The sequence below is a fragment of the Tyto alba genome, unplaced genomic scaffold, assembly GCF_018691265.1.
Source record: "Tyto alba isolate M040663 unplaced genomic scaffold, T.alba_DEE_v4.0 Super-Scaffold_3, whole genome shotgun sequence".
Classification (NCBI taxonomy): domain Eukaryota; kingdom Metazoa; phylum Chordata; class Aves; order Strigiformes; family Tytonidae; genus Tyto; species Tyto alba.
In genome coordinates this window covers 9,258,214-9,285,322 of record NW_024881304.1, presented here as the reverse complement: position 1 = coordinate 9,285,322, position 27,109 = coordinate 9,258,214, and the positions used below count along the sequence as shown (strand labels likewise).

Genomic DNA, 27,109 nt, shown 5'->3' with positions numbered 1-27,109 from the left:
ACTCTGTCGTTTGATTCTTGAGCTTCTTCCAACCACTTTCTTGTAACTTAAAGATTTATATTTCTCCAGTTGTCCAGTTCCTATAAGATTTATTAGTAAGTGGCTCACAGCCACATTTTCATACTTAAAATCATCATATGTTTATTGTGAATGGGATTCTAGCTATCTTTTGCAACCTTTCTATCAATTCAGACAAATGCTGGCATCTAATGAATTCGCTGCTGAGGCTGATTTTTCAAAGTTTGCTCAAGAAAACTCCACATACAAGTCAGAAATAGTTGTACCCTAGTTGTGCTCAGCACTGCTGTTGCCTGTATGTGATGCCAAGAGCAAGTCACTTCAGACACAGTGTTTATCTACCATAAACCAACGTGACCTGTGCGAGCTCTCCCCATACCGGCACAGCCTGTCCACGGCCTCACAGGGACTGTCTGCAGCACAGTTAATCACAGTCAAGAGCTGAAACTTGTTCCATTCTACAGGATTAAGACCATGATAATTGTATAAAGTGCTTAAATAAATTTACATAGAAGCTGTTTGAATTCTTTTCAGCGAGTAACATCTTGGCAACATAGCAGAAAATACACTTCAGGAATCATCCAGTGTCCTACTGTGATGCAGCAAGTTTGGATGAAGCTGCTGCCAAGAATTCTGGTGTGTGCTTCCTACATTGCACAGGTAGAAAGCAACAGTAGGACAAATTTATATCCGTGCACGAAGAGGACTGAGAACTCGCTCCAAAAGAACAAGTTGCATTCATTGAAAACTACACTCATGGAAGCTATGCAGCCTTCCCATGCCTTGCAAAAACATGTTTCACACTTCCAATTATCAAGTCACTATCAGCATCTACATAGTCTCCTACATCTCAAGACTAGTGGATATCCAGCAAACTGAACAAATGAACTGGTTCTGAAATTCTTATAAAAACAAACACTTTTTCCAGTTGAAAAGATTGTATTGAACCGTAAAACTCAACCTTAGCCTCTCATGATAAGCTAAAAATCAGAGGCAGTGCTAACTAAGGAAAAAAGCATACCTCGCACACAGGCTGGTTTGGAAGCCAAAAAACCTGAAATTAATTAGCATTATCCTTACGTACAGCACAAGCTGCCACCATTGAAACCAAGTTAAAAGTGTTCCTGCATAAAATGTTCATTGACAGCAGCTTCTACTCAGCACTGAATGGAGCAGGATGGAGCTGGCACAGACCCTTACGTGTTGTTAGATACAATCTTAATGACAACCACTACCATGCACTGAATGGTGAAGGATAAAGTTTGTTAGGACATTTACATATCATTGGACACACTTGTTAATAAGATGCCATACTGTAGTCAGCCCACTAGTGCCAAACTCTGCAGCTGGGACCCTGGGATCATGCGCCAGGAATCTCATAGCAAAGACTGGCCTTTCTCTCCCACCCTGTGCATCCACTTCTCCACTAGACCAAATGGTACAGGGGGACTCTACATCATTTTGAGTGAAGGATTTTTCTAAAGTGCTCACACCAGTTTGACATTTAACTCCCTCAAGCTGCCCTAAAAATCACCTGTGACAATTCCTTCCATCCGGCCCTGCAAAGGACACATGGGGCATGGCTAAGAAATACAGTGAAAACATGACATCTAGCTGGACAGCCTCTTGCTGCCCAACTCCTATATACTCCTCTCGACCTTACATTCATCCTGCTCTAAGTCTGTCCTTTACCCTTCCCCTGTCCCACAAGTATTCTGCAGTCAGGTTTAGCTACTGAAAGGAAAACCATAATCTTAAAACTGGCTTTGGACCACACATCCAAACTCAGTGACTTCCAACGCTCTGTGGTACCACTTTGCTCTTCGTAGCACAAGGCTGGGAAGAGGCAATTATGTGGACAGCCTGTTCTGTAGAAGGAAAACACAAGATAATATGCTGTTCTGCTAAGGACTAGCAACGCCCTCGGTGAAAACAGGCTACTCACAACCACAGAGCCTCATGCCAGGACATGGCATCCAGCACCGCCCCAGGAGAACGCTGCTGCTCTGTGTTTGTGTCACCGTCCTCGATATCGCATCACCAGCCAGTGTGGCTGACAGACTGCAAGGATTCAGGGTCACAGCCACTTCAGTTCACATTTTTATCCTGCAACATCCCATCATGCCTTTGCCATAGAATTTAAAGAAGGATTATCACCTCTTACGGCTCTGGAGACAAAGAACCACCACAGTGGTTCTTCCTTGGGCACAGTATTTTCCAGGACTAATAGGAAATCAGGATTTTGTTGACGCTTGGTTTTGGTTATGTTTTTTTTTTGTTCCTGAGTGCCCTTGCAGAAAGCTGTTGTGAGGTGCATCTCACATTAAGCAACAGGGACCCAGCACACCCCTTAAATTTCCTTTCCAACATACAGGTGCACATGCACATACTCCTCTCTATCCCTGCAGCGCAGACCAGGAGATGAAGATACTGATAAAGAACAACTCAAACTGCAGCTTCAGTGCTCTTGCCTGGTATTGCCATGCGACAGGCCATGGGGCCAGGTCACACCAGGTGCCCTCCCCATTTCCACACACAGTCTACCTCTGTCTGCAAGGAATCCTGCCCACATGGCAGAGAGCTGCAGCAGCAATGAGACAGACTGTACTTAAACAGGACGCAAGGGTTCTTGCATCGCATTGCTGCAGTAGCAAAGAAACAGCCTGAGTCCAAAGGCTTTAATGCAAACAGATTTCAACATCCATCTGTGGGAAACAGACAGATTTCAGGAACACAAAGAAACACAGAACACACTGCAAAGAACTCTATACCCTGGCAAAGGTGCAAAGTCACTTACCGCTGGCAGCTGGACGCAGTTGGAACTGACATCATATTCAATATATGCCACTTCTGTACCTTCTTCTGACTTCCCATCTCTCATATAGCAAACATCCCTAGTCCAGTTGGTCAGACGATCCACCTCCTCCATTGTGTAGACACAGAGAGCAGACTCCTCGCTCAGTTTGCCAGAAGAAGCCTGCCAGGCAGAGAAGGCTGCAAACAGCACTTCTCCCTCGGTGTCCAGCTGCCCCTGGGCCAGTCCTTTTCCCGGCCGGGTGACATAGGCTGCTTGCAGGAGGCTGTATGTGTTGCCTTTGCTCTGACAGATGAGAGGTAACTCCACATATGAGTAATAATGAGAGTCATCCAGGCAGATTCGTGAGATGTAGGTTTTGTACTCACGTGATTGAGATTTGAGGTCCCGACGGTAGAATAGGAAATAAACGCTCGAGCGGTAAGTGAAGGATTTAATGAAATGGTGGTTGTACTCTGAGAGCCGGCCCACTGCCAGTTTTGCTGTTTCTTCATAGGAGAAAATGGAGTGAGAGTCTGTTGCTTGAACATCCCCGCCATGGGCCCTGAGGTTTCGGGTAGTAATGGGAGGAATCCCTCCTCCAACTCCTCGGCTAGTGTACCCTCGTCCCACAAACAGCAAGGGGACCTCATCCTTTGAGTAGGCTATGAGTCCCACAGTGGTGATATTGGGATCATTGGCAGCAACATACTGAGTGTCACCAGGGCTCTCTGGTCGGAAGAGGACATGGTCGATGGACGTGAGGCTCCTCTTCTCACAGATTCCCTGGTGCACACTGCCACACACGATAAGCTCCTTCTGCACCGCGTTCACCAGCAGCAGCTTGTTGTGATTGTCGGTGTGGTGTGCCTGAGGGCACTCCAGCTTTGAGACCGGCGGGAGGCAGTCTTTACTGTCCAGAACCGGTCCAGTCTGAACCACGTTCTTCATCAACAGGTCAGATGTCAGCTGAAAGAGAAAGTTGGTGGCCCCCAAGTAAATGGTCCCAGATTCCAAGTCCATGGACAGGTGGAGGAATTTTGTAGTGTTGCGTGAGAACGTGACATACTGCAGTCCCCGTGGAATCGCTGCTCCCAAGAAACAGAGAACAGGAAGGAGGAATGTTCCCAGAGGCATGGTAAACACTCTGCAAGAGAGGAAAAGCTGTTATAACTCCTCATAAGCCAGGAGTGAAGATTAACACTCATCAAAATCCTTCAATCTCATCATGAGAGGTAGGCAAAGAGGACATGGATAACCACAAAAAGCAGAGAGCTAGACAAAGAGTCAACACAGCACATCTGCAGAAACACCAACAGAAAGAGGCCTGCAGGGGTATCAGAGACTTCACATCAAGATGACGGGCATAGACAGGAGAAGCTGGACTACTGCAAGTAATGTTCTTGGGGGCTTTCCCAGATACTACTGGATGGTACTGGGGAAAGCCTCTCTTCACACACACAGAACTTTTACTAAACTTGCTTAATAAGCAGTCCAAAGCACAGATTCATCAATCCAGGGACATAACCTAAGGACTGTGATGTGACAGCAAGTGTTTCAAGCAATGAACTTGATCACTATTCTTGTAACATCTGAAAAAGCTATCTTTAACCAGATTCCTGCACAACTCTTTCCTATGATGCTATATTGGAAGTTTTCCAGGACAGGACCACATTCCTACAGCAGCCAGCACATCTCATACATTGTTAATGAGCAACACCACAGTAAAACAAACCACTGTTCAAGACAAACACAACCTGCAGGACCATTGTTTAGATTAACTGTAGATGGGATCCCATTCAGAGCAAACTAATAACCCCTTTGCTCTGTATTTGATCTAGATATCATAATTAATCATTCTCTCTCTTATCACTTATGGCTATCAACAGCCTCTTTTGGGTCTAAGATTCTTCCACACTAGAGCTTCAGAAAGAGCCTTCCCATGCCCTCTCTGCCACTAAACATCACCCACACAAGCAGGACCTGGGTGCCAGGATGAGGCCTCCAGAAAGTCCATCATAGCAGCTTCCAGCCACCTCCCTGGGCCACAACTTCACCCTCCCAGCCCTGCTAAGCCAGCCCTGGGGGGGCTCCCATCTCCTCGGGCAGGTGCAGTATGTCCAGGCAAGGCAGAGACCACCTTATCCTGCTCACTTTTTACTGCACTCTCTGGGGAAGAAGTCTCTTGCTGGCACTCATCCCTCCACAGCACCTCTATCAGTACTGTAAAAGGCAATCTAAACACGCCCGCTCTGTGGGTGATGGTCCACTCCTGCCTTGTCCCATGCCCCACACTGCAGGCAAGGCCAGATTGGGTGAGTGTTTGACAGACCCAGGGAACCACCAGACCTGTTCTGCTCCTCTCCAGAGGATCTTTAGATCAACTCCTCTTGAAATCTACTGTGATCCACCCAAGCCATGCCACAGATGGGAACAACCATCCTGAACAGCATGGAGAATCCCACAGCATGGTGGAAATGTGGTAATAAGTACCTGCAACATTTTGATTAATGCTTTCCCTATGGAGAAAGAGCCACAGCTGCAAATACTCATAATTTACAATGAGTACCACCTTATTTGAATTGAGAAGTAGGTGGCGATGCAGCTGTGAATCTATTCCCTTCCCTCCCTCCCTCTTGCAGACAAGGTATCAAAGCTACATAACAGCTAAACAGATGCCAGGGTGGGCCAGAGGCTCACAGCTGATGGGGTACAGCGTCTCTTCCAGAACTGGCCTGTAATCTGCTGTGCTCATTTTGGCAAATCAGCTCCTCAGGGGTGATGTTAATTTTGTAGTTAAAGCTAAGAAAACTATCATCACTTCCCTTCTACAGCATCATCCCTCTTGGATCTTCTTGGTAAACCAAAAGTGCTGTTAGCCCAAAAGTGCTTAATGTACAGAAGTGGAAAAAGATCTGCAGTATTTCAAGAGAAGACTACCCCAGCATTTATTGCAGGAGTTCACCAATTTAGGTTACACACTTCTTACCACACAAACTGTGTCTTATATTCATTCTGTACAACATCCAGCACACAATATGCAGAAAACACAGCAGCAATGTTGAGAACAATAACTGTAAGACTCTAGATCCATCTTTTATTTCACTGGTATTGCAACAAAACCCCCACAAAAGTCTGCTTTCCAGCTCCTTTGTCAGTAAAACTGGCATCTTTTCTCTACCAAAAGACCAGTTGAGAGGATTAGTATACTCGTGAAATCCAGCGGATGGAAGGTATTATAAATACAAGACATTATTAAATATAGGCTTTGTGAAGGTCTGGAAAAGCTCCATTTCACATGGTTATTGTAGGTAAGTAGGTAGTACTGTCAGGATATACCCAGACGCAGGAATGCTGGCTCTAGGCTGGCAGCTTTCCCCAGAGCACACAGCCGCTGATTCACACCATACCAGCACTGTGTTTAGGTTATGTGCACACTAGGGCTTTTGTTTGCCCTGATAATGGACACTTAGTGTTTTCTGCTCTCAGTGCTGCTAACGCACTCTGCTTCACCCAGATTTGCAAACAGCACTGAACTATCCTTGGAGTCTCTTTCCACGGTGGTGAGAGAGTGTGCTGTAGCACCTGACAGAGGTCCTCATCATGCAGGAGATGTTATCTGTGAAACATGATGAGGGATATTTATAAAGGTAGCAAGTATATACATGTAGACTGAAGGACGGAGCTCTAACTCGACTCCATCACCTCAGGTTTACATCAGCAGAGCATATCTTGCCCCAACTCCAACATGTGAGTTATCTTTATGCATTCTCACCATTTTTATTGGAGAAAACTTTATTCAAGGAACTCTTTAACCACACACCTGTCTTGGTACATCTGCACTGCCATCATGCAGACATCACAATGGCTTGTGGTACAATGCTGGAGTCTCCTCAGTTTCAAAGCTTAAAATGCCTGCAAACAAAACAACAGGCTGATGATGATCCAACTGTAGGAGCTTGACTACATTGTGACAGAGCCACACTGACATGGAGAAGAGACTCTTTGATCTGGAAGCAGCTGAGGATCACAAGACATCATTACACTACATCACTTAGAGGAATCTCTTATCTTCTTTCTAGCTAATGCAACCAACACTTACATAGTAAAATTGGCATGTGTCTTCAGAATTTATGAATTCTGAAATACTGGCTTTCTGGCTAGCAGGTCATGCCTTCAAGCTGCAAGCTGCACTGTCCACCATGTGCCATCACTGATGACTGCTACGGCAGAGCTAACACTAACATGCCACCAGTACTTGAACTCAAAACCCAGCACATGACAACCACTCTAGCAACACAGATCTTTTTACAAGTATTTTGATCAGTAGTTGAAATGATCCCTAATGTTTCACTGAAAGCATTTTACCTATTGGAGCACCAATACTGGAAAAAGATGGAAAAGCACTAGCCCTTCATTCCAGCAGACCATAATCAAAAGCAGATCTTGCTGTGGTCAAAGTTCTGACCTGAAATTATTTTTCTTTTGCTCACCAATATCAGCCTAGAAGTCACTTTAAGAACTAGTCCTCAAAGGTGTTCCAGGTAAGAAACTATTATCTAGTCCTCATGACTCTGGGGGAACAGAGGGCAGCTGAGAAAAAACCAAACCAAACCAAACAACGGTAGTACAGCATGTTCTGTAAGCTATTTCTAATCACTCTGTGCAATGGGTAAACACTGAATATAGTGCTCTTTGTTGCTCTTTTCTGAAGAGCCATTAACAAATGAACTTGTATTTATTGCTAGGTGATCATACATTAGAAATGAGCATGACTGTGTGGCTATCAGTAGCTAGAAGCATTCACATCCTATGTGAAAATTGAGAGAAAAAAGCCAGCAGTGTCTTTTGATTCAATTTCCCAAGTTGTTTCTCAAGCATGGGCATCACTGCCGTTTTCATTCGTGCTCTTCAGTTAAGCCCATCACAGCCTCTCTGGGAGGACAGGAAGGAGGAGGATAACCTACATTTAAATCTGATGGTTTCATGACAGGCTACACTGCTGAGCTCTTTATGGATTTACTGAACCGCTCTGCTTCCTGTGCTCACTGCTAGTGTATAACGCAGCTGTTACAGACAGATTGCACTAAAAGTGTGTAGCCTTTAATTAATTCTGAAGGCAGTTGCCAAGGCTTAAAGATTCTTTTTAAATATTCAATTTTTTTTTATGAATTCCTGTTAAATAGGAAAATGCTCCAGACAATACTCTGAACATTGCCTCTAACGCACTGTAAAATATTAATATCCAAATGATACTTCTGAGTTTCATTTATTTAATCTGGATCACAACAGAAGGGCTAGAGGATTAGTCAGTTCTGCCACAGAATATTTATATTACATCCACAAAGCAACAACCAATAACATGGAAGCCATGGCACTATTTTGTTACTTGGGATTTGAAATAAGACTGTGGTTTTCTGTAGCACTATTTTTACCTCTTTGACCTCAGGTATCCCTCTCAGACACTTTACTCATTTATCAAAGGAACAAACACAGAACTCATTTGGACACATTTTAACAGTGTATCAACACATAAAGGTTATTTCAGTCCACACAGATGATTTCCTTAATACCACATCCTATCCCCCAAACATGGAGAGGTCAGATAATGTTCCAACTTCTGAAGTAGATTTCATACTCCACACCAATCTCAGCAGAATTATCCCTGGAAAAAAGCAGGTCCCTGTAATCTGCACCTGTATCATTTGCAGAGCCAACCCACAGCAAGAGCACTAAAAGACTTAAAAATTAAAAGTGTAATTCTTCTGACTGTATTATGACCCTTGTATTCAAGCACATTCAAATCACCCAGCGGCGGGAAGATGATCACTGCTGCGTTTTCTGCACAAAAGCCCTGAATTACAGCACCCTTCTACATTTCATACGCTCAACAGAGACGTGCTGTTTTCTGCTGTGAAAGATGACATTCCCATTAAATAAATAAATCTTTTTTTAAGTCTTATTTACTACTACCAGGCCAGTTCCCTGCTCTGATGTTTAAGAACACTTGCAGCAAGCAACTCCAATAAAGATGAACACAAACCTCTGTTTTCCAAATAAAATCGACCCCAAGGAGAATCCCAACTCCAAGCCATCCTGTCAGAGCAGGACTGGCACAGACAAGGGAGCTCTGTTATACCAGATGTGAGCAACACCAAAGCTGAGGTCAAAATAACTTAAAAAACCCCAAACTTCTAAAGGCAAAATATCAAATCTGAAACAGCGAGGGAAGGTGGTAGAAAACCAGTACTTTCAGGCTACAGAATTAACAACATTATTAGATAAACACTTGGGAAAATTACATATTCTAAACACTTGATAGTTACTGCTGACTATTACAATGTACTTTTCTGGATAGGTGTTGAAGAAGTTACACTAAAACAATGTTGCACAAAATATTTTGTCAACTTTGTGATACTATTGCCATTTTAATGATGCTTGTGCACTGTTAGGGTTCTTCGGAAAAACTAAAAGTGCTTTTACACCTCTGGGCCTACCTAAATACTAATTTTAGCCATACTGGAATTAACTGATGCTAGTGGACAGCTCTAGCACAACTGGTCTTTTCTCTTGCACACAAGAAAATGCGTTATAAACACTAGTTTAAGCTTCCAGTACAAATGGCTAATGAAGAGTTAATGATTAATACAATGTTAAGCAGTGAACTACTTATAAATCAAGACAAACTACACAAACATTTACAAGGAATATAAAACAACCACAAGCTGCTTGCTGTTAAAAGAAGCTTTCTTCATAGATATTCTGTCATTGTAAGTTGAGGTGTGACTTTTCACTTTATCAGGCTCTCAAATGCTAACAAAATGTGAACTCAAGTACCATGTTGTATACACATTTTTAAAATGGGAAATCAAGTCAGCTGTTAGTTTCTCAGTATCTTAACACAACCAAAGGATAACTTTCTGCCAGTGTTAGATATCTGAAGATCAGAGTCTGTTAGGATCTGCTCCAACTTTCTGCGTAATCAAACCACAGAACACCACTAAGCAGTCTCTTATTCTAGCCCATGAGCTCCTGACTAAAGTCTCCCAGTGAAAGCAGAATTTTTTCTTAGGGCACCAAAATTACAGCAACTACCACCTTAACTCAGCAAGCTGATCGCTGAGGGTTATTCACGCCAAGTAAAATGCCTTGTCATTTTGTCTAACTCTGCTTGTCACAGGATCTCCCAAGTCAAAGAAGCTTCTAGTTGCTTTTTGCATGAACAGTTTGAAAACTAATCCTCCTTCTTAATCCTCCTTGGGCAAGAAGATAACGACAGCTATTCTAACTCAGAGGTCCACCTACACAGAAACCCTGGCTCCAGCAACAGACAATAATAGATGCCTAAGTAGTAGTATAAGGGCAGACAAGCATAAAGCAATCCTTCCCCTAAACATCCTGCCAGCTTTGGGCCTTCCCGAATCACAGATTGCAGCCACATGTAATCCTTCAGATGGATAAATTAGGTGGTGTGAGCTTCTTCAGTCAGAAAGAATTAATTTTTCTTGTAGCTCTCCGAGCCCTTTCCAGTTTGTCAGCATCCTGGGTTGTTTTTTTGTTTTGTTGGTTTTTTGGTTTGGTTTGGTTGGTTGGTTTTGTTTTGTTTTGTTTTGTTTTTTTAAGGTACCTGACCTGGATGAGCATTCCCTTTTCACAGCACCTGACCCAGACAGGCTATCCCTTTGGCTTTCTAATGCTGCACACATAGCAAACATTACTTTCCCCAGTTCAACCCACCAGCACTACATTTACCTGCCCAAGAACTTTTTGGTCTTCTAGCTGCCACATCAAATGTCAAGTTTGTATCTAGCTGAATACCATCAGCGACTCAAATCTTTTCCAGGCAACTAGTTAGAAAAAAAAAATCCTGTTCTCTAGCCTTCAATGTGTAAAGTACATCCAGGGAGCCTAGACAGGTTTAAATCCAGCTGTAACAGAACCCTGCTGGGAAAGCAGAGCTCACTAAAGCTACACATTGAATTCAACCTGCTGAGCAAATCCACTGTTCTACGCAAATCTACATAAATCTAAGCCCATCACGCCTCATAGGAACAAATTTGCCTACAGAAGCTCAAGAACCTAATTGTTAATCAAAATACTGACCAGTATTGGAGCAGATAGAAATCCCTGCAGTACCCAGGAAATTTCAAGAGTGAATTTCCCATTTCCAGTTGACTGAGATCCAAGAGCCAGTTTTTAATCTGTTTAATATGAACTAAACTGATTTTAAAAGAACTGTCAACTAAGGCTCCTGAAAAAAATGTTAAGCTATTGTGGAATTAAAGTTACAGTCCCTGTCATGATTTAATAAGTAATTAGAAGATAGGAAACCAAAAGAGTTTCCCCATCAGAGGAACGTTATGAATGAGATCAGCCAAGAATTTGCTCTGCAACCTGTGCTGTTCAATATGTTCATGAGATCTGTGAAGAAGAATATGTCTAGAAGTGGCAAGCTTTATTGTTAAAAAAATTATTCACCACTGTCAAACTCAAAAAAGACAGCAAAAAGTAACAGAACTCATGCACTCCTGAGTAACTACACAGTATCTTAGATGTCAATAAATACCAAAACGAACACAAAATATTCTAATTACATAAATACAGCAGGATCTAAATTAGCTGTTACCACTAAGGAAAACTTGGGAAACTTGGTAGGTCAGTTCAGTATTTAGTATCAAGCAAAAAGGCCAATAAAACCTTTGGAGTGATTAGGACAGAAAACACACATCACCATTATGTTGTTGAATGCTGCAGGCAGTTCTTATTCCCACATCTGAAAAAGGAGACAGAATGACAAAAAGGACAACAAAAGATGATCAAAAGCATGGAGCAGCTTCCATATAAGGAGAGATTGAGAGAGTAGGACTTCAGATGGACAAAGAAACAACCAGGGGGAAGATATGGAAAATTTAAGAGATCTGAAACATGACAGTGTCAAGATGAAAAACATGGAATAATTGGCTACCATGTCTTACAGTGCAGAAACAAGAGAGCACCCACTGAAATTACAGATGACTTTTCTAAGGCAGTTCAAGGGCATTGTCACTGGATATAGAATATTTTAAATAACATTTAAAATGCATAATTAAATTGTAGAGCTCACTGCTGTAGGTTGTTGCAGAGACCAGAAACATAAACAAGTCAGAAGACAGATTATGTAATTTAATGGAGAATATAGTCGAGATCAGATGGTTAATTACAACTCCTGGCCAAGGAGGGCCCTAAACTGATGGTAGTCATAAGCCTGGAGTCAAGTGAGGGGGGGAGAAAGAAAAAAAAAAAAAAAAAATCCAAAACAAACCCACCACATTATACATGCCCTGTTTCTTACAGCTCTCATTAAGTGTTTGCTTCTGGATCTTGTCAAAGACAGGATACCGAGCTACACAGAGCTTTGCAATTTGCCCCAGGATGACACTTCTATTTAAACTTCTTATTTTATGATACACTTGTAGATTTTATTTATTTTTAAATATTAAGAACGTAATTTTAGCCCTGCCTAATCACATACTTAGGAAGCTGGAAACCTAACCTCACTGACTATTTCTAAAGGTGTTATCTATCATATTAACATTTAGATACCATCTAACTGAATCCTGGCATCACAGCACAGAAGTTAATGCACAACACAGCAGCAAAGCAAGCGAAACCGAAGCAAAGGCCGGAGCCGCAGTGCACAAAAATAAGATAATGGAGTTTAGCACACCAACAGCCCCTCTTCCAGGAACAGCTCTTCACTGTCTGCTAAATATTTGATGAAAACTTCTCACTCAGTCATTGACTGAACAAAACAGGTAACGTGTTTGCTGTAGGCACAGGTAAGCACTGGATAGTGTTCAACAGAACTGCTATTGCTAAGAGTAGGTCAGGACTGTCCGTTCTAACCAGGGAGAAAAGAAAGCTGAAGCACACCAGACTATTTGGCCAGGTATTACAGAAAACCTTCATCTGGGATTTCATCACTACTTCAAACAGACATGATTCATATTTTACCAGCATCCACCTCAAACAAGGCACGCCTTCCCAACCGCACTGCCGTCCCTATTATTAGGGGCACCTCTCCCCAGCCCCAGCCAGGATCCTCCTGTTCTCAGCTTTGACTCCACAGGCTATGAAAGCCAGAGTCCTGCCCTGCACTAGCTGCCTTAGCTATTCTGTGTTGATTTCTATAAAGCAGAAATGCCCAACTGTTTCCTCCAGAAACAGGCAGGACAGTACACGATCTTCTCACTGTAATCACTTTTGCCTTAGTTTATTTTCCTTGGCAGGGTGCCCTCCAGAAGGGAGGGAGGAGACCTCCTGCAACCAGCACATGCTTCCCAGAGGACAGCATTGTGCTCCCTCACCAAGCTCTCATGTCCCAGAAGTAAGGGTCAAGCTCCCAAGGCAAGTCCTTTTGTATCTAGCCTGACCTTAGAGTAACCTAGCAAGAAAGGAAAGGAGCTTCAAACATCCTGTGAAACTCCCGTAAAAGGAAGCCAGTCCTACACTTGTACCCCAAGAGGAAACCATGGTCTCTGTGCCAGCATCAACCCTGCAGGATTGTAGAGTGGAAGGGAGAACAGAGACCTACCACAAAAGGAGTTCATGCTAGCAGTGTTACAGACCACAAGCAGACACACAAGGACCACATCCCAAGCTCCACCATCCAGCTGTCAAGACGTAAATCAGAACCATTAAACACCGGAGCCTGCAGACACTGAGCAGTGAGCGCAGTGTACTCCAACCTGTTAAAGAACAGCATTTTCTCAACACCCAGAAGTCTTCAATTTTAGTACCACAACAGCTCTATAAAGAATTAGTACACCTTGCGTGGACAGGAAGGAATTCTTCTTTTTGGAGTTTTCTTTCATTTCAAATAAAATTCACTTTTCTGCCCTCCCCAGTAATCTTCTGGAGGACCATACAGCCTGACAGCAATTTGACAGCCTTCCCCTATCACTCCAACAGTATCAGGAATCCTGGATACAGACATGAATACAGGCAGTAACATGCAAATAAATCTAATGCAATGCAACCACATGAGTAGCATCTATCCCCTCCCACCCAGAGGAGACAGCAAAATCAACAGAATTCCACATCACTACCACAATCTGCTTGTGGTTTACCTTCAAACCAAGTTGGGGTATATTCTATCTTGTATTACTCAACTCATTTTAAAGCATTACCAGAAATGAAGCTTTGATCAATTAATCTTCCATAAATTAGGGCCTAAGCCTGGAAGGCTATTAGTAGTCAGCTACAAACTATTAGGCTCAATATTCTAGTAATTAAGTTAGACAGGTCTGCTAGATAATGATCCAAGTTGAGGTAGCCAGACATTTTCCTCCACCTCTGCAAGCCAATAGCGAGGCTTTTATAAGGCCAAGAACACCATGTTGTTCAAAAAGCCTGGGGACCTTCCCAAGTCACTCATAACATGTATAAAACACAATCTCCCCCTGCACTACTGCAGAAGACTGAGCAGGCTAGGTGTAGACTTGGAAGCTAGGATCAACTTCACACCAGTCTCAACAGCCCCAAGCAATGACCCTCCCACACATGCTGGGATCTTTGCTAGCCAGTGCTTCCAAAGGTAGTCCAACATCAATTTTTTTTTTTTCCTGGGGCTCTCAAGGTGCATGTGGTCAAGAAGCCACAGGCTGACAGCAGCAATGCAGCATACTCTTCTACCCTACAATCACAGCCCTCCATCCCAGACATTGTCTGCACTTGGAGGTTCTTGTTTCAAGGATAAAATTCAGAGCACCATACTGTGTATGGATAGGCGTGGGAGAACTACTTGTGTGCACTGGCCATCAGGCAATGTTCTTCATTCATACTGCTGTGGGTCCACAATCTGGAGGAGTGAAAATGAGCAACATGAAAATTAAGTGGCAAAGGAAACAGAAGCTACGACACTGGTACTTGGAGACATAAACCATCTGGAGCAAGAGTTCTCCAGTCACTTTTTAACAGTCAGACATCTAGTCACCCCTTATCCAGAACAAGGAATTTTATTACAAGACAAAATTCACCATAAGAAATTTTAACACTGAGTGGATATGCAGAATGAACTTCTGTTCTTATCTGTACACTCAGACTGAGTTGATCCTAACTTTTTTTGGCAAAATATTTGAGATCCCAGTCCTGTTCAGGGCTGAAAAAACTTGCTTTGCTGCTGTCCTAAAGGCACCAAGGTTCAGAACTGGGTACCTGCTCATGGCAGCCAGGAATTTTAAAGGCCTTTCAGTTGAGACTGTTCACCATCTGGTTTGCTACCCTCCCCACCTTCGCAGTCTGACAGCTGGGCAGGACTGACTGGCTCTTCCCTTTGCCTTTCAGGGAAGCCCAGACTTTCACCCTAGGGCCACAGAGATGCACTAACAGGTCTGCTACATCAACTGTAGTGCTAGCCTGAAATGCAAACTGTTATGAGCAGGAATTTCAGCCAGCATAACTGGCTGGCTGTTGGCATCTCAAGAGAATGCTACCTTGGCAGGGTCATCCCTGGGCAAAAGTGCCCAGGAGACAGGAAAAACAGATTTATGGTAGTTTGTGAGGAATAGCACTGAGAGTTTTACATCTAAGTGGCTGCTCTTCTGCTGGAAGGAACAGCTAGACGGAGCAGAGAGGCTGCTAAGAGGAACAAGGAAAAAGTATGCACATCTGTGCTGAAAGGATAAACCACGGCCTGTGGTCAGCACAGTTCTGTTTGTAGACTGTCTCAGTTCCAGGCACGCTTCATTTGTCATTTTAAGCTATATACTCCACACAGCAAGGATTGTGCCTTCCTCTGGGAAAGGAAACTGTTCAACTCTGCCACAACATAGGTAACTGATCAAAACCCCATTAAACTGTGGCTGACAGTACTCTTCAGACATATATGTGGACCAAACCAAACAATCAGACACCTAATGTCAACCCAGGAGGCCACAGTGGGGCTGACACAAGTTCAGCATCACAAAAATGTTTTAAATTAAACCTTCTCAGGGCTTAGTGGGAAAGACACTAGTTGAAAACATGGACCAACTAGGAATAGAAAAGATCATACAGGCTAAAGATGGGATCACACTAAATCTAATCTGGACAGACTATCTGGAGAATGACAGAGAGGTCCAGCACCCACAGGTGCAAGCTGAGAATCATTGCTGGAACAAAACTACTGATGAAAAAAATAATTGCGAGTGAAATAGGAAGGATGCTTTGTAAATGGTGTAACAACTGAGCCCATTGCTAGTCTGCAATGATGAGACTTCTGGCTTGAGATAGAGACTTCCTCAGACTTCTTCCTGCATCAAACAGCTGACTAAATAGGTGCAATTTAGCAAGATGGTAAAAGAACAATCAACAGGAAGGGAAGTTAAGCCCACTCCACCTAGTCCAGTCTTTCCAACATGACTCTTATCCTAATCCTGCATGTACTCCACCTGGCTTCTTGTCTCAGACCCAGGTATGGCTGTACTCCTCATAGCTGTAATCTGAGCATGCCACTTATGCAGTACACGGAGTGACTTTCACTACAGAATATGAGATGCAGACAAGCCAGTTTCTGTATCCTTAACAAGGGGCTGTAGTTTCCCAAAACACATCAACTTTGTTGTTTTTTAAAAAAAGGACAGTACCTAACAGCAGAGACCATGTCCCAAGGGACAAAAAGACAGATAGCAGGACATTGTTCTCTTCTTTCTGAAAGAGAAGGGAAAAGTACAAAGGAAGAACTAGAGCTGTTCTGTACTGTGCTCTCTGCAGATTTGGGTAAGTATCCAAAACCAAGTGCAAGACCAGACTTTCAAGGGTGAAAGATCTAGAAGTAAGCCCTATTTCTGAGTTATTATTAGATGTTTAGACAGGACCTAAAATAAGACCAGTGTTTTGAGTACTTCTGAAGAGTATGAACCTCATGTAGGCCATGACATTTTTAGTTTGAAAATGGTTTGGAACAGGAATTGTACTGTTTATACATCTGCTTATCGCCTATTTTAGCTCAAATTAAGTTACAGTCCATTACCAGGAAAGAAACACTCTTTTAAAGGGGGGAAATTAACACAAGTAAGATTTAGGCTATCAGCAGTAAGACTGTCTCTAACCCAGTAAAACACATACCATCTCAGAGCAGCAGGAACAGTATATACCACAGAGAAAGGGAGAAAGTCAGCTTCTCTGCTTAGGATATTTGTCTTCACACCACCCTTCCTAGCTGCGTAGTTTCCAGAAATATACTCTCCACCTCTCTTCAAACTCAAGTCAACAGTCTGCAGACTTCAGCAGCCCACAGGCAATGCCTTTAGCAAGTAAGAGGTGCACGCAGTACATCACAAGCAGCACAGAACCAACCAAGAACACAAGGTGTGCCAGTCTGTTTTTACAAGTTTTATTTTTATCCCTTCCCCTGCTCCACACTGACAAACCAGGTTGCAGTTGCCTGGATCTGGCACTGGCCTGAAACATAAGTACAAAGTAAGCACATAGTAGCACTTCATCTCCCTGAATACTCTCCCAGGCTTCAACAATGTGCAGCTCAGGGATTTCTTGAGATAGAGGTGGTTTCTATGCATTTAGTAACCTTCAATGGCTCCTTCTTCTATGGAGCTGCCCTGTGTCCTCAAATACACACAGATGTTTGGCATTCACAGCATCCTGTGGCAAGAAGCTTCCCAGGTTAACTGCACACATCAAGGACTCAGTCATTATTTGTTTTTAAGCTTACTACATGCTGGCTCCATTCAATACCTATTCACACTTGTAATGGAAGAGGCAAAAAAAGGTTACTGCCCCTCTAAACTTTCCATGTCATTCAGGATTTGAAGATAACTATCACTTATCACTTTTCAGGTGGAAAAGTCACAGTTTATTCAGTTGCTCTTTGTATGGAAGGTACTCCTCACATCTGGTCACTGTTACTTCTGTTTCATTTCTAATAACTGAAGATACCCCCGTTAAGAGGAATGGTTTTCCTAAAGCTGCAGAAAACTCAACTTCCATATGCTGGGGAAACTAGTGTGATGACTTTAATTACAGCAAGGATTCCCAACTGCTATAGTGAATTCCTAGTCAGGTAGTTCTCTGTTAAGATACGCAGCCTAACTTCTTACATTGAGTTTGCTCAAAAGTAAGCTTACTTCCAAGCCACAGCATCTAGCTACACCTTCTTCCTACAGAATAGGGTCTATTTTTCAAAAACTTTCTCTTCCCATTAGTTCGTATTCGCATATGAATACTTGGTTTTAAACACTGTTTTTATCCTGACTCTCTCAAAACTCTGAGTGATTTCTTCTAGAAGTACAGTGATCCTAATTGCTTCTCACATTCTTGATTGTCAGATATAGGACTTTTCTATTTATACACACTTAGCTCACTAATCAACCTAAACTTTCCTGTCAGGCTGAAATATCTGGCTTTTCTCTGTCCTTTGCCAGTTTCATTATTAGAAGTTAAACAAGTATTTTTAAGATGTAGACACAGAAGTGTAACTGGAATTAAAAAAAAAAAAAAAGAAAAAACAATAAGTGAGGCCATTAAAATCCAACAGAATTAAAGAGAGGGAAGATATATTAACTAGAGTTACAAAACTCAGTGTTAACAGCTTTTTAAAAAATATAAACCTACCTCACAATTTAGGGCTTTGAACCATTCTTTAACAGTTAGGAAGTAACACCTCACCCCACAAACAGCCCATAACTGGTCCTGATCAAAAGGGAAGACCCTGCACTCAAGGTGGTGGATATCAAACAGCATACAGGACTCAGAAGTTCATCTAATCAAGCCTCTAAGTTGAGACCAGCTATTCCCATCTTTTCTACTAGATCAGATGGGCAAAACACTTAGTTCTTCCTAGAAGTTGAGCTTCTAGAATGTAATGCAGGAGAGCTGACCACATCTTTGGTGACATCAAACTACGTCAACCCTGAGTTATGTAAAACCTGCACTTGAGGCATAACACAAGATCTTATTTCACACAAGGCATTCACCTGGCTCCAAATATTACACCTGTGGTGCTTTTAGAGGGAAAAATGTAAAAACAGATTTGGAATTTTATTCTTTACTCCACGGTGGATATGTGTAGATCTGCATTATTTTTCCAATGAAAGAAGCTCAGATACTACCAAAACAAGAATGTTGTTGTTACAAGGTTAAATAGTTAAACAAATGGAACATACATATCTAGTGAAGAAGAGCTCAACATGCTGTGGGAGACATTTCTGAAACAGAATTGCAAGACAAGATGCAAGACCAGAGAGCAGTTTGGACTAGTCTTTCACTGAAATACCAGATTTGGAACTGCAGGTTTGAGGTAGCTATGAAGAGGCTTTACATCACGTATGAGGGAAGTACATGGCCCCAGGTCTAGAAATACCCAAATCCTCCACTACTCTGACCACTTTGCAGAGAATGCACTACATAGAACTGCTTGCCAGGCATAGGAAGCAATGAGAAAGAAATGTCTACAGCCAAAATACATCATCACAGTTTGGAAAAATGTGTCTTCTACCCCAAAAAGGTGACGGTTTCACCTGAAAAATTCTTGCCTTGCACACAGCACAACAGTTCAATGTTTATCTTTACTCTCAGAAAGAAAAATTGGTGGTCCACAGAAAACAGGGCAGAAAATCAGCCCCTACACTATTTAAAAAGTAAGGAAGAAAAGAGTAAGGAAGAAGTAACACTCTCCTAGGAAACCAAATTGCTACTCTGGCTGCACAAGAATGTAGAGCGCGACTCAGATAATAACCGTAATTCACATCTCAGAAGTTAATTTGTTCAGCCATAATCTTTTGCACTTTAAAGGTACTAAAAAGCACGTCCTCTAGTGCACTTCTGCTGGAGCACTTTTTCAATAGGATCTGGACAGAATTAGCTTGATATCGCAAAGAATACAACATACAGACCTCTGTCCTCCCTATGGTCTTTTATTTTTTATGTACCCTGAAAGCATGAATCCAGAAGAGACTGGCCTGAATTCAAGTCATCTCAAGTACTTACTCATTCCCTATTTCAAACAGCTTTGATTTAGTGGTTTTACTTGAAACACCCAGAGCAAATCAAAGCTGAGGAAACCAGACTTGCCAATCTTTGTATATGTGTTACATGTACTCAGGATTTATTCTTGGAGGCTCCAGACTGAAACAGGTTTTCCAAAAACTTGCTTTTTACCATCCAAGAGTTCAATCCAGGTCTACTACCAGACTGAAACCACACAGGCTGCACACACAGAGAAGTCTGGTCTAGGGGTTGCTGTCTGGTTTTATTCATTGTTTTTATTTCTGCTGAGCCTCCTGATGCTATAGCTGCAAGTCCAACAAGCAGACATCCTTCTGAGGAAGGGCTCCTGTACTCCCAGTGTTCTAATATGATACTCATCTTTCTAGTGCAAGAGTCGGTGACTCATCTAAATCAGCAACGAGTACCCAGGTGCCAGGGTTTCACTCTCCAACCATAAGTTCATGCAGATCTGCACATCTCCAGCAGCTCATTCCGTCTGGGATCTCTGTTTTACCACCCTATATTTGACATTCAAATTCCCATATTCAAATTCCACACACTCACTTACAGAGTGCTTCGCCAGGCAAACTGAAATAGGAGTTGTAACTATCCTGTTTAACAGGAAGCAGCCTGAAAGGAGAAATCATTTTCACGGAGACATTTCTTCAAGGGCCTATAGCTGTCAACACCACAGAGCTCAGCCAGCACAAAGCAGCTCATCACACTGCATGGTGATTGACAGCCAGATATGAGCATCACCCCTGACTTCAGATTCGGCAACACTCACTGGCCCATTTCTGGCCATAGATCACCATCAGAAAGTAGCTTTTTTGTGTTGTTTGTTTCTGTCTATAGGTTAAACTCATTCCCTCATACAGAAAATTCAAAATTTAAAAGTTATTTTTTACATTGCAACAGAGATGGATGTGCAGCACCAGAGGTGCTGAGAAGATTCTTTCAAAAGGTGTACAGTGGCCTGACTTAGGTGCCACTGCAACCCCCAGATCCCAAGCAGTCCCTCAAGAACGGAGAGGTGCATCTGGGGAGGAAGACCAAGACAAAGACAATAATGACAAGCAAATACACGGGCAACCTTTGGAGTATATTTCTGCCTACAGCAGACATCTACAGATCAAAGCTTCTGTTGAAGAGATGCCCTCCGTCCTTCACAAGATTCCCCTACGTTAAGGAACGTTCCCCTTGCAAAGGGAGCAAGTGCATACTCTCACATACAGCCACTCACTCTTTCCAGTAGACCGCATGCCCGGTGAACCCACTCGTCCAACTAATCACAGAGGGTACAGCTCGTCAGGTGGGTTCGTCATGCAGCAGCATCAAGAGGCTGCCCAGCGTTACACTGGCCACACAAAGTGAGATGGTCAGGAACATGGAGGAGCCCAGAGGGCTGCAGCAGACCACAGGTGTCCCAGTGCTGATTCCCGGCGCATTTTGCTTACCATCTGGACTCTTGGGAACGTTGAGACACCTTCATTTCTCTTATTGAAGAGTGTGCCTCAAGCTGGAAAAAACAACATAACATGAAATGCAAAGACTATTTTTCCAATAAATTAAATCTCTGTTGCACTTGACTCCCGCTGTGGTTCCCTTCCCCCGAGAAGGCAAGGTCTGGCCAGCTGCACAAAGTCCAGGCAGCCTTGGGAAAACAATGGGATCTTTTTCTTGCCAGAATGAGCCTTCCTGTTCACCCTTCTAACCATAGCATGGAGGACACCCCCAGTGTGTCTGCAGAGGAGAAGAGTCTGTTGGCATAGCAACAGTACACCCTAACTCTCTGCTAATGAACAGGGATAAAATGTTTTGTTCTCATTAGGAAAAATACAGACACATTCCTGATTGGTGAGTAATGTCTCTGCCTCTGGGAGATTAGCTCAGAGCTGTACAGCCTGAAACAGCCTCAATTCAGCCCACTGCAGCGCTTCTCTTGAACAGCCACTCTCCAAGGACAGCATGTCTCTCAAGGGCAAGCCTACAGAGCCTTCTGTAGCACTTTGCCTTCGGGCCTGAGACAGCTCAAGGCAGGAATAATGAGAAGAGGCTTGACAGGAGCAAACCAGAACAGGCACAATGGGAACACACCCCCTGTCCCTGCAGGAGCACAGTGGAAAAGCCAGCTCTCACTGGTGCATTCGCTGCACCTGGGTCCCAAGCTAACGCCACAGCAGGCGAGAGTCTCCCTTTGTGCACAGGGCTCAGATCTGCCTGTGACTCCAGCTCCCACTCCAGCCACATTTCCCATTGCTGGGTGACTAAATGGACACAGCAAAAAGCTGCAATATACCTGAAAACAGAGCTCATCAACCATTAAGTGCCTGTGTGAGAACACCAAACAAGGACTGCTGCCTACCAGTATTTATTAGGATTTCGGCATCTAACAATCCGCAAGATCCACCAGGAAGAATCACTTTGGTGTTTACAGAATATTTGCACAGTGTTGTTTCCTCATTTGTGTCTGTATCTGAGTGCTGACCCAGGCTACTCATTTGTCCTTGTAAGAAATAAAGCCTCTGCCTCACACAGGCAATGCTGCTTCCTAAACTCTCCCTTCCAGATCCCCCTGCCACAGAGGCCAGCACAGCAAGTGGGAGGATCACAGTACTTCACCCTTTGCAAAGAGGATCTGGTGCAGAAGCAGGGTCAGACAGTCCATGCACAAACAAAACCACAGTCTCTAACCACACATTTGCCATTCTTTTCAGCATAACCTGATCTGCACAGCGCAAACACAGCCCAGCAGAATTAAACCGTGGAATTGCACCCTGAGCCCATGGTTCATCTCTCCTCTATGCTACTACTGGATCTCATTCTCTCACACCAGTACACCTTGCCTTGATTTCAGAATGCTGTTAAGGATAGGGACTACATACCTTAGTCATCAGAGAGGACTTCAGAGCATATTTCTAGGGGCTGAACTCTAACTCCCGTTTCTCTCTGCTAGATAATCAGTGCTGGCCAGGATTAGTACCCCACGCAGAGATACACTCAGCTCCAAAGCAAACTGGGATGTCACAGAGCCCTCTCACTCTCCCAGTCCCCTGCACTGTTGATGGAGACATGGTGGGATTTGGGCTCCGAGGCAGCTGCAGGCTGTGCTCCGAGCACCCACTAACTCCCTTCCTCGGCTCCTCAAACTTTCACCTGCTCTTCTCCCTTTTCATGCTCCTCCGGGCTTCAAACAGATCAACTCAGCAGCTCAAAATGCTGCAGAAGGAGAAGGTGGAGTCAGAATCAGAAAAGAAGGCCCCTGCTATCTTATGCCTTTGAGAAACTTCCATGTCCTGTAGGGAACGATGCTCCTTCAAATGCTGCTGCTCTTGCTCAGCTGCAAACTCCATATCAACCTGTGCTGTGATCTGCTCATGGAACTGCTGGGACTTTATTTCTACCTTAAATCCTTCCAGCTGAAAAATAATTTATTTCAGTCCCCTAGGCAGGAACTCGACTGCCTGCAAAGCCATCTTGGCCTGCCTAAAGGATAGACATAAACCCATGATCTTACCCAGCCGCCAGCCGAGTGGCAACAGACCCCAGCCTTGGCCAGCAGCCCCTGTCCAGACTGTGGCGAAGCTCAAATCTCTCCCAGCCCACCACAAGGCTGAGGGGCCCGGGTGCTGTTTTCCAGCCTCTGGGCATTTTACTTGTTCCAGTGGAGATCCCTCCCCCAGCCCTGGTCAGAAAGGAAAAGCCGTGGGAATGGAGCTCAACACCCCGAGGTAGGCTGCCCCCCAGCCAACGAGGAGCGCTTAACTCCCTCCACGCCGGCGGGCAGCCCTCCGCAGCGGTGGCTGCGGCAGCGATGCCTTGCTGGCAGGCCCTCCAGCCAAGGGTTACAGCTCCAGGTCTGGCCCCATCCTGCTCCCCAGGCCGCTTCCCCGCGCTGACAGGCTGGCCTGAACCAGAGCCCTCAGTGTTGTGCCACGGGTGGGAGGACAGCCGAGGGCAGACCTGCCACTCACCCGCCACCGTCCCTCACGCTTTCCCAGTACACCCGTTGCTCCTGCTGCCCTACCTTTCAGTGTTTCCACCCCCCACCAGCACACAGACAGCAAGACACAAGAGGAGAGCACGCTTTGCATCTTTCCACACTCCCAGCAAGTCCCAGAGGCTGCCCACTTAACAGAAAGGTATTTTCATCATTGCATCAAAGCGCATTTTCTTCCTTTTGCTCCGCATGCTGCTGTATGAAAGCCATGCTGCCGTACAAAGCAGCCCTTGCGCCACGCAGAGCGTGCGGTCAGCCATCAGCCGGCATGTCAGGAGTTAAGTTAGCATTTCCATTCTCCTGACCTGCACCAACGCTGGCTGAATATCGAGCTATTCTTTGCAGCCTGATAAAGCATGAGAAAGCTGAAGGCCTCACACACTCCTCTTTTCACAGCTTGGCCCGCTGCCCACAAGCTGTCACTCCCTGGCACCCAGGGCAAAGAGAGAGAAGGAGGCCAAACTGCAGCCAGCTGCAATGAATCACTTGCTCCCCCCGGTCCCCTCCTCCCCAGGGAGCCTGGATCCCTCCTTCCGGCAAGGGGATAATGTCTGCCTGGCTACGCTGGCTTCTTTCACAGAAAAAGTCATCCTTTTTGGGGAGGGGAGGGGGGGCTCCTATTGCAAAAGCTGCTGCCACAGCAAAGCGCAAAGCAGCTCCCAGCAAGGCTGAAGAATGAGGATTTCTGCTCAGCAGCTGGATGGGAACACACTCCTGCAAGTGTTCAGCACAAACACCACTTAAAAATCTGATGTTGGCCATTTCTCTAAATTGCAGGAAATTCTGGAGGAAGGCTCAGGCACAGAATCTGATTTGAAGAAGACTGCTTATTCCTTCATACCCCGATTGTGTGGTATTTATTATGGGGACGGATTGCCACTGCAATCCTTTCCTAGCTCCCCTTCTCTCCCTCACTACAATGTCCAGCCCAATAATCGTGTCTTATCCAAGCCCTTCTAACCACCACCACCATCCCCTCATGTTTATTTTGATGGGTTCCATCATACAAACTGCTTCCCCACGTTACAGTTCATTCTTCATTTTTAACACAAAGCAGCAGAGGGAAATGCATCCACATGTCAGGGTCAGTGGAGTCTGAGACAAAAAAAGCAGCTGAGAAGACACAGGAACACCAAGGTCATCGTATGCCTTCCTTGTGCTACAGGCCCAGGTTTGGAGAGCAAAGCCTTTGCAAGGTAAAGATGTCAGCTGTCTGCTTTATAAGGAAGAGGATATTAATCAATGAAACACATACAAATTCAGCCCCTCACCATCAGCCTAAGCATGAACCAGCAGTACGTGAGTCCACATGGCACATGGGAATCATTCATCCATGCACTTCTGTCTCCTGCAGAGAAGTTGTTCACTGCTCAGTCCCTGCCTGAACAGTTGCATCTCTCTCTCAGTATAGAGAAAGAAGCTGCAAACTGCAGTTTTACTGAGAGAAGGGTTTAACCCCAAACTGTGCAAAGGTAAAGTCTCACTGTCTCCAAGGAGAGATGAGAGGTTGCCTTCCCAACAGCACATGCTTCCACCAGCAAATCTGTAACCTTCCCTTCTCCAGCACCCCATATCCTTAACAGCCATACAGTAGTGTCTATCCCTCTTTCCTCCCTTAGGCAGCCATTTAGGCTCCAAGTTCAGCATACCTGTCTGATGGTAGTGTGCTTCAAATTATGGCAGTGCCAAGGCAGGATTATATACATTTCTCTTATCTCTTCCTGCACTTGTGTGGTGATGAAAGAATAGTTGCACAGTTCCCACCTGGCAGCCAATGTGTATTCAAATAGTGAGAAACTCATCAACTTTGTTTGGGTCACCCAAGAAATCTACAGATGGTTTCTTTTATTATTGTTGACGGTTTCTTTTACTATCGTTGACGTTTTCAGGGATTTTGTTTTTACAAAATCTGCAACAGCACAAAACAATGTAAACCATGACACTCCCTTTTTTTTTTTTTTTTTCCCTTCAGAAAAGTGGGAAGAACTTTCACTATTCCTAAAGCTACTTTCATCACAAACTAAACAGACTCTTTAAAACGCTCTTTCAGGGACACAGGCTGTCACGAATCACAAGTAACCACGTTCAATGCCATTTTATCACATACTCTGTCGAGTGACACACTATATATGCATTTATCCCTTATGATACATTTATAGCACTTTGTAAGGTTTCTCTTGCAATCCTATACATCAGTAAGTGCCTCCTCCACAACACCTGCAGCTACAAAACTAGTATATGGAAAAGATTATTATACTGAGCATCCCTAAGTTAGCAAACTCTGGAACTCAGATTACCCCTTGTGCAAATCAAATACAAAACACTCCCAAACTGTACAGACACACACACACAGTTTCACTGTGGGAATGCTAGCTCATTCAGCATCACCCTCCTCTGCCAGAAGGATCTCTAAATGCAAAGCTTAATAGAAAGAGTTAATATCCCAAGCATGGCTCTGAGCCATCTGAGCTCTATATGTAATATAATCGGGTTCATAATGCTCAGAATAGCACTCTGGAGTGCTAGTACAGACTAAGACCTCACTGTATTAAGTGTTGTGTAGATAGTTGTAGCGGTGCCGTTTTCTCTTCTGTAAAATTACTGAGCACCATATACAGGAACCAACCATAACCCGTATTTTACAGAAGTTAGGACACAGGAGAGCAATATATACTTTTCAAATGTCTTTTTTTGGCATCTAAATCAAGTTGGTATTTTCACAGGCACACTGGGGGGAGGGAGGGGAACACTGAGGTTACTCTCTCTCCAGAGCAGACAGGCAAAAGCCCAGTTCAGCCAAAGCTCACTGAGGCTCTTTATGTTCCCATTCAGTGACAGAGGTCACTTGTCAAAGACTGAACCAGATCTGGTACTGGGCTGCCTGCTAAGCAGACTGGCAAAAGGATCTGAGCTATACCCTCCTCTGCAGTTGTTTGTGTTTCTTCAGGAACACCAAAGGCCTGGAGTCCATCCCAATGCTGCTTGTACCACCTTTGCTAAAAACATGCCTTTTAGCTCCAAAGTAAAATTTGCCTTAAATTCCTTACACGCTGAAGAAGGGAAGCCCGTACACAGGATCTATAAAGAAAGTAATCACTTGTGTTTGCCAAAACACTTAATTTACACAAACTCTAATTCTTTTGGCTCGGATCTCAGGATATTTTCCTACCATAAATACAGGTTAGATCCATGTTTGAGCTGATCATCCTCTGATCCTCTTCAGGTTCACGTTGCACTACAGGTGCTGCAGCTTGGTCACGCTTCCCAAGCATCCGGAAGTCACAGATCTTCAATTCATTGATTTTTAAGAGGCACCGGGTCACGCTGTCTGCCCC

The 27,109-nt window shown here is 44.0% G+C and overlaps 1 protein-coding gene across 3 annotated transcripts in view; it reads right to left on the bottom strand.

The window, feature by feature from the left end:
- PLXNB1 (plexin B1) overlaps window positions 1-27,109 on the bottom strand; it is an 82,011-nt gene that overhangs the window by 37,583 nt on the left and 17,319 nt on the right. Inside the window, exons 1-3 of one of the 3 annotated variants that reach the window (XM_032994898.2) lie at window positions 23,292-23,313; window positions 21,232-21,293; window positions 2,816-3,959 (exon numbers count right to left, since the gene is read on the bottom strand). In XM_032994898.2, the coding sequence (XP_032850789.1) occupies window positions 2,816-3,949 (1,134 nt within the window). In that variant the 5' untranslated portion in view covers window positions 3,950-3,959; window positions 21,232-21,293; window positions 23,292-23,313. Of the gene's footprint in view, window positions 1-2,815; window positions 3,960-6,635; window positions 6,714-21,231; window positions 21,294-23,291; window positions 23,314-27,109 lie in introns of those variants that run through there. The other 2 variants (XM_032994897.2, XM_009976881.3) reach the window with 2 other exon arrangements.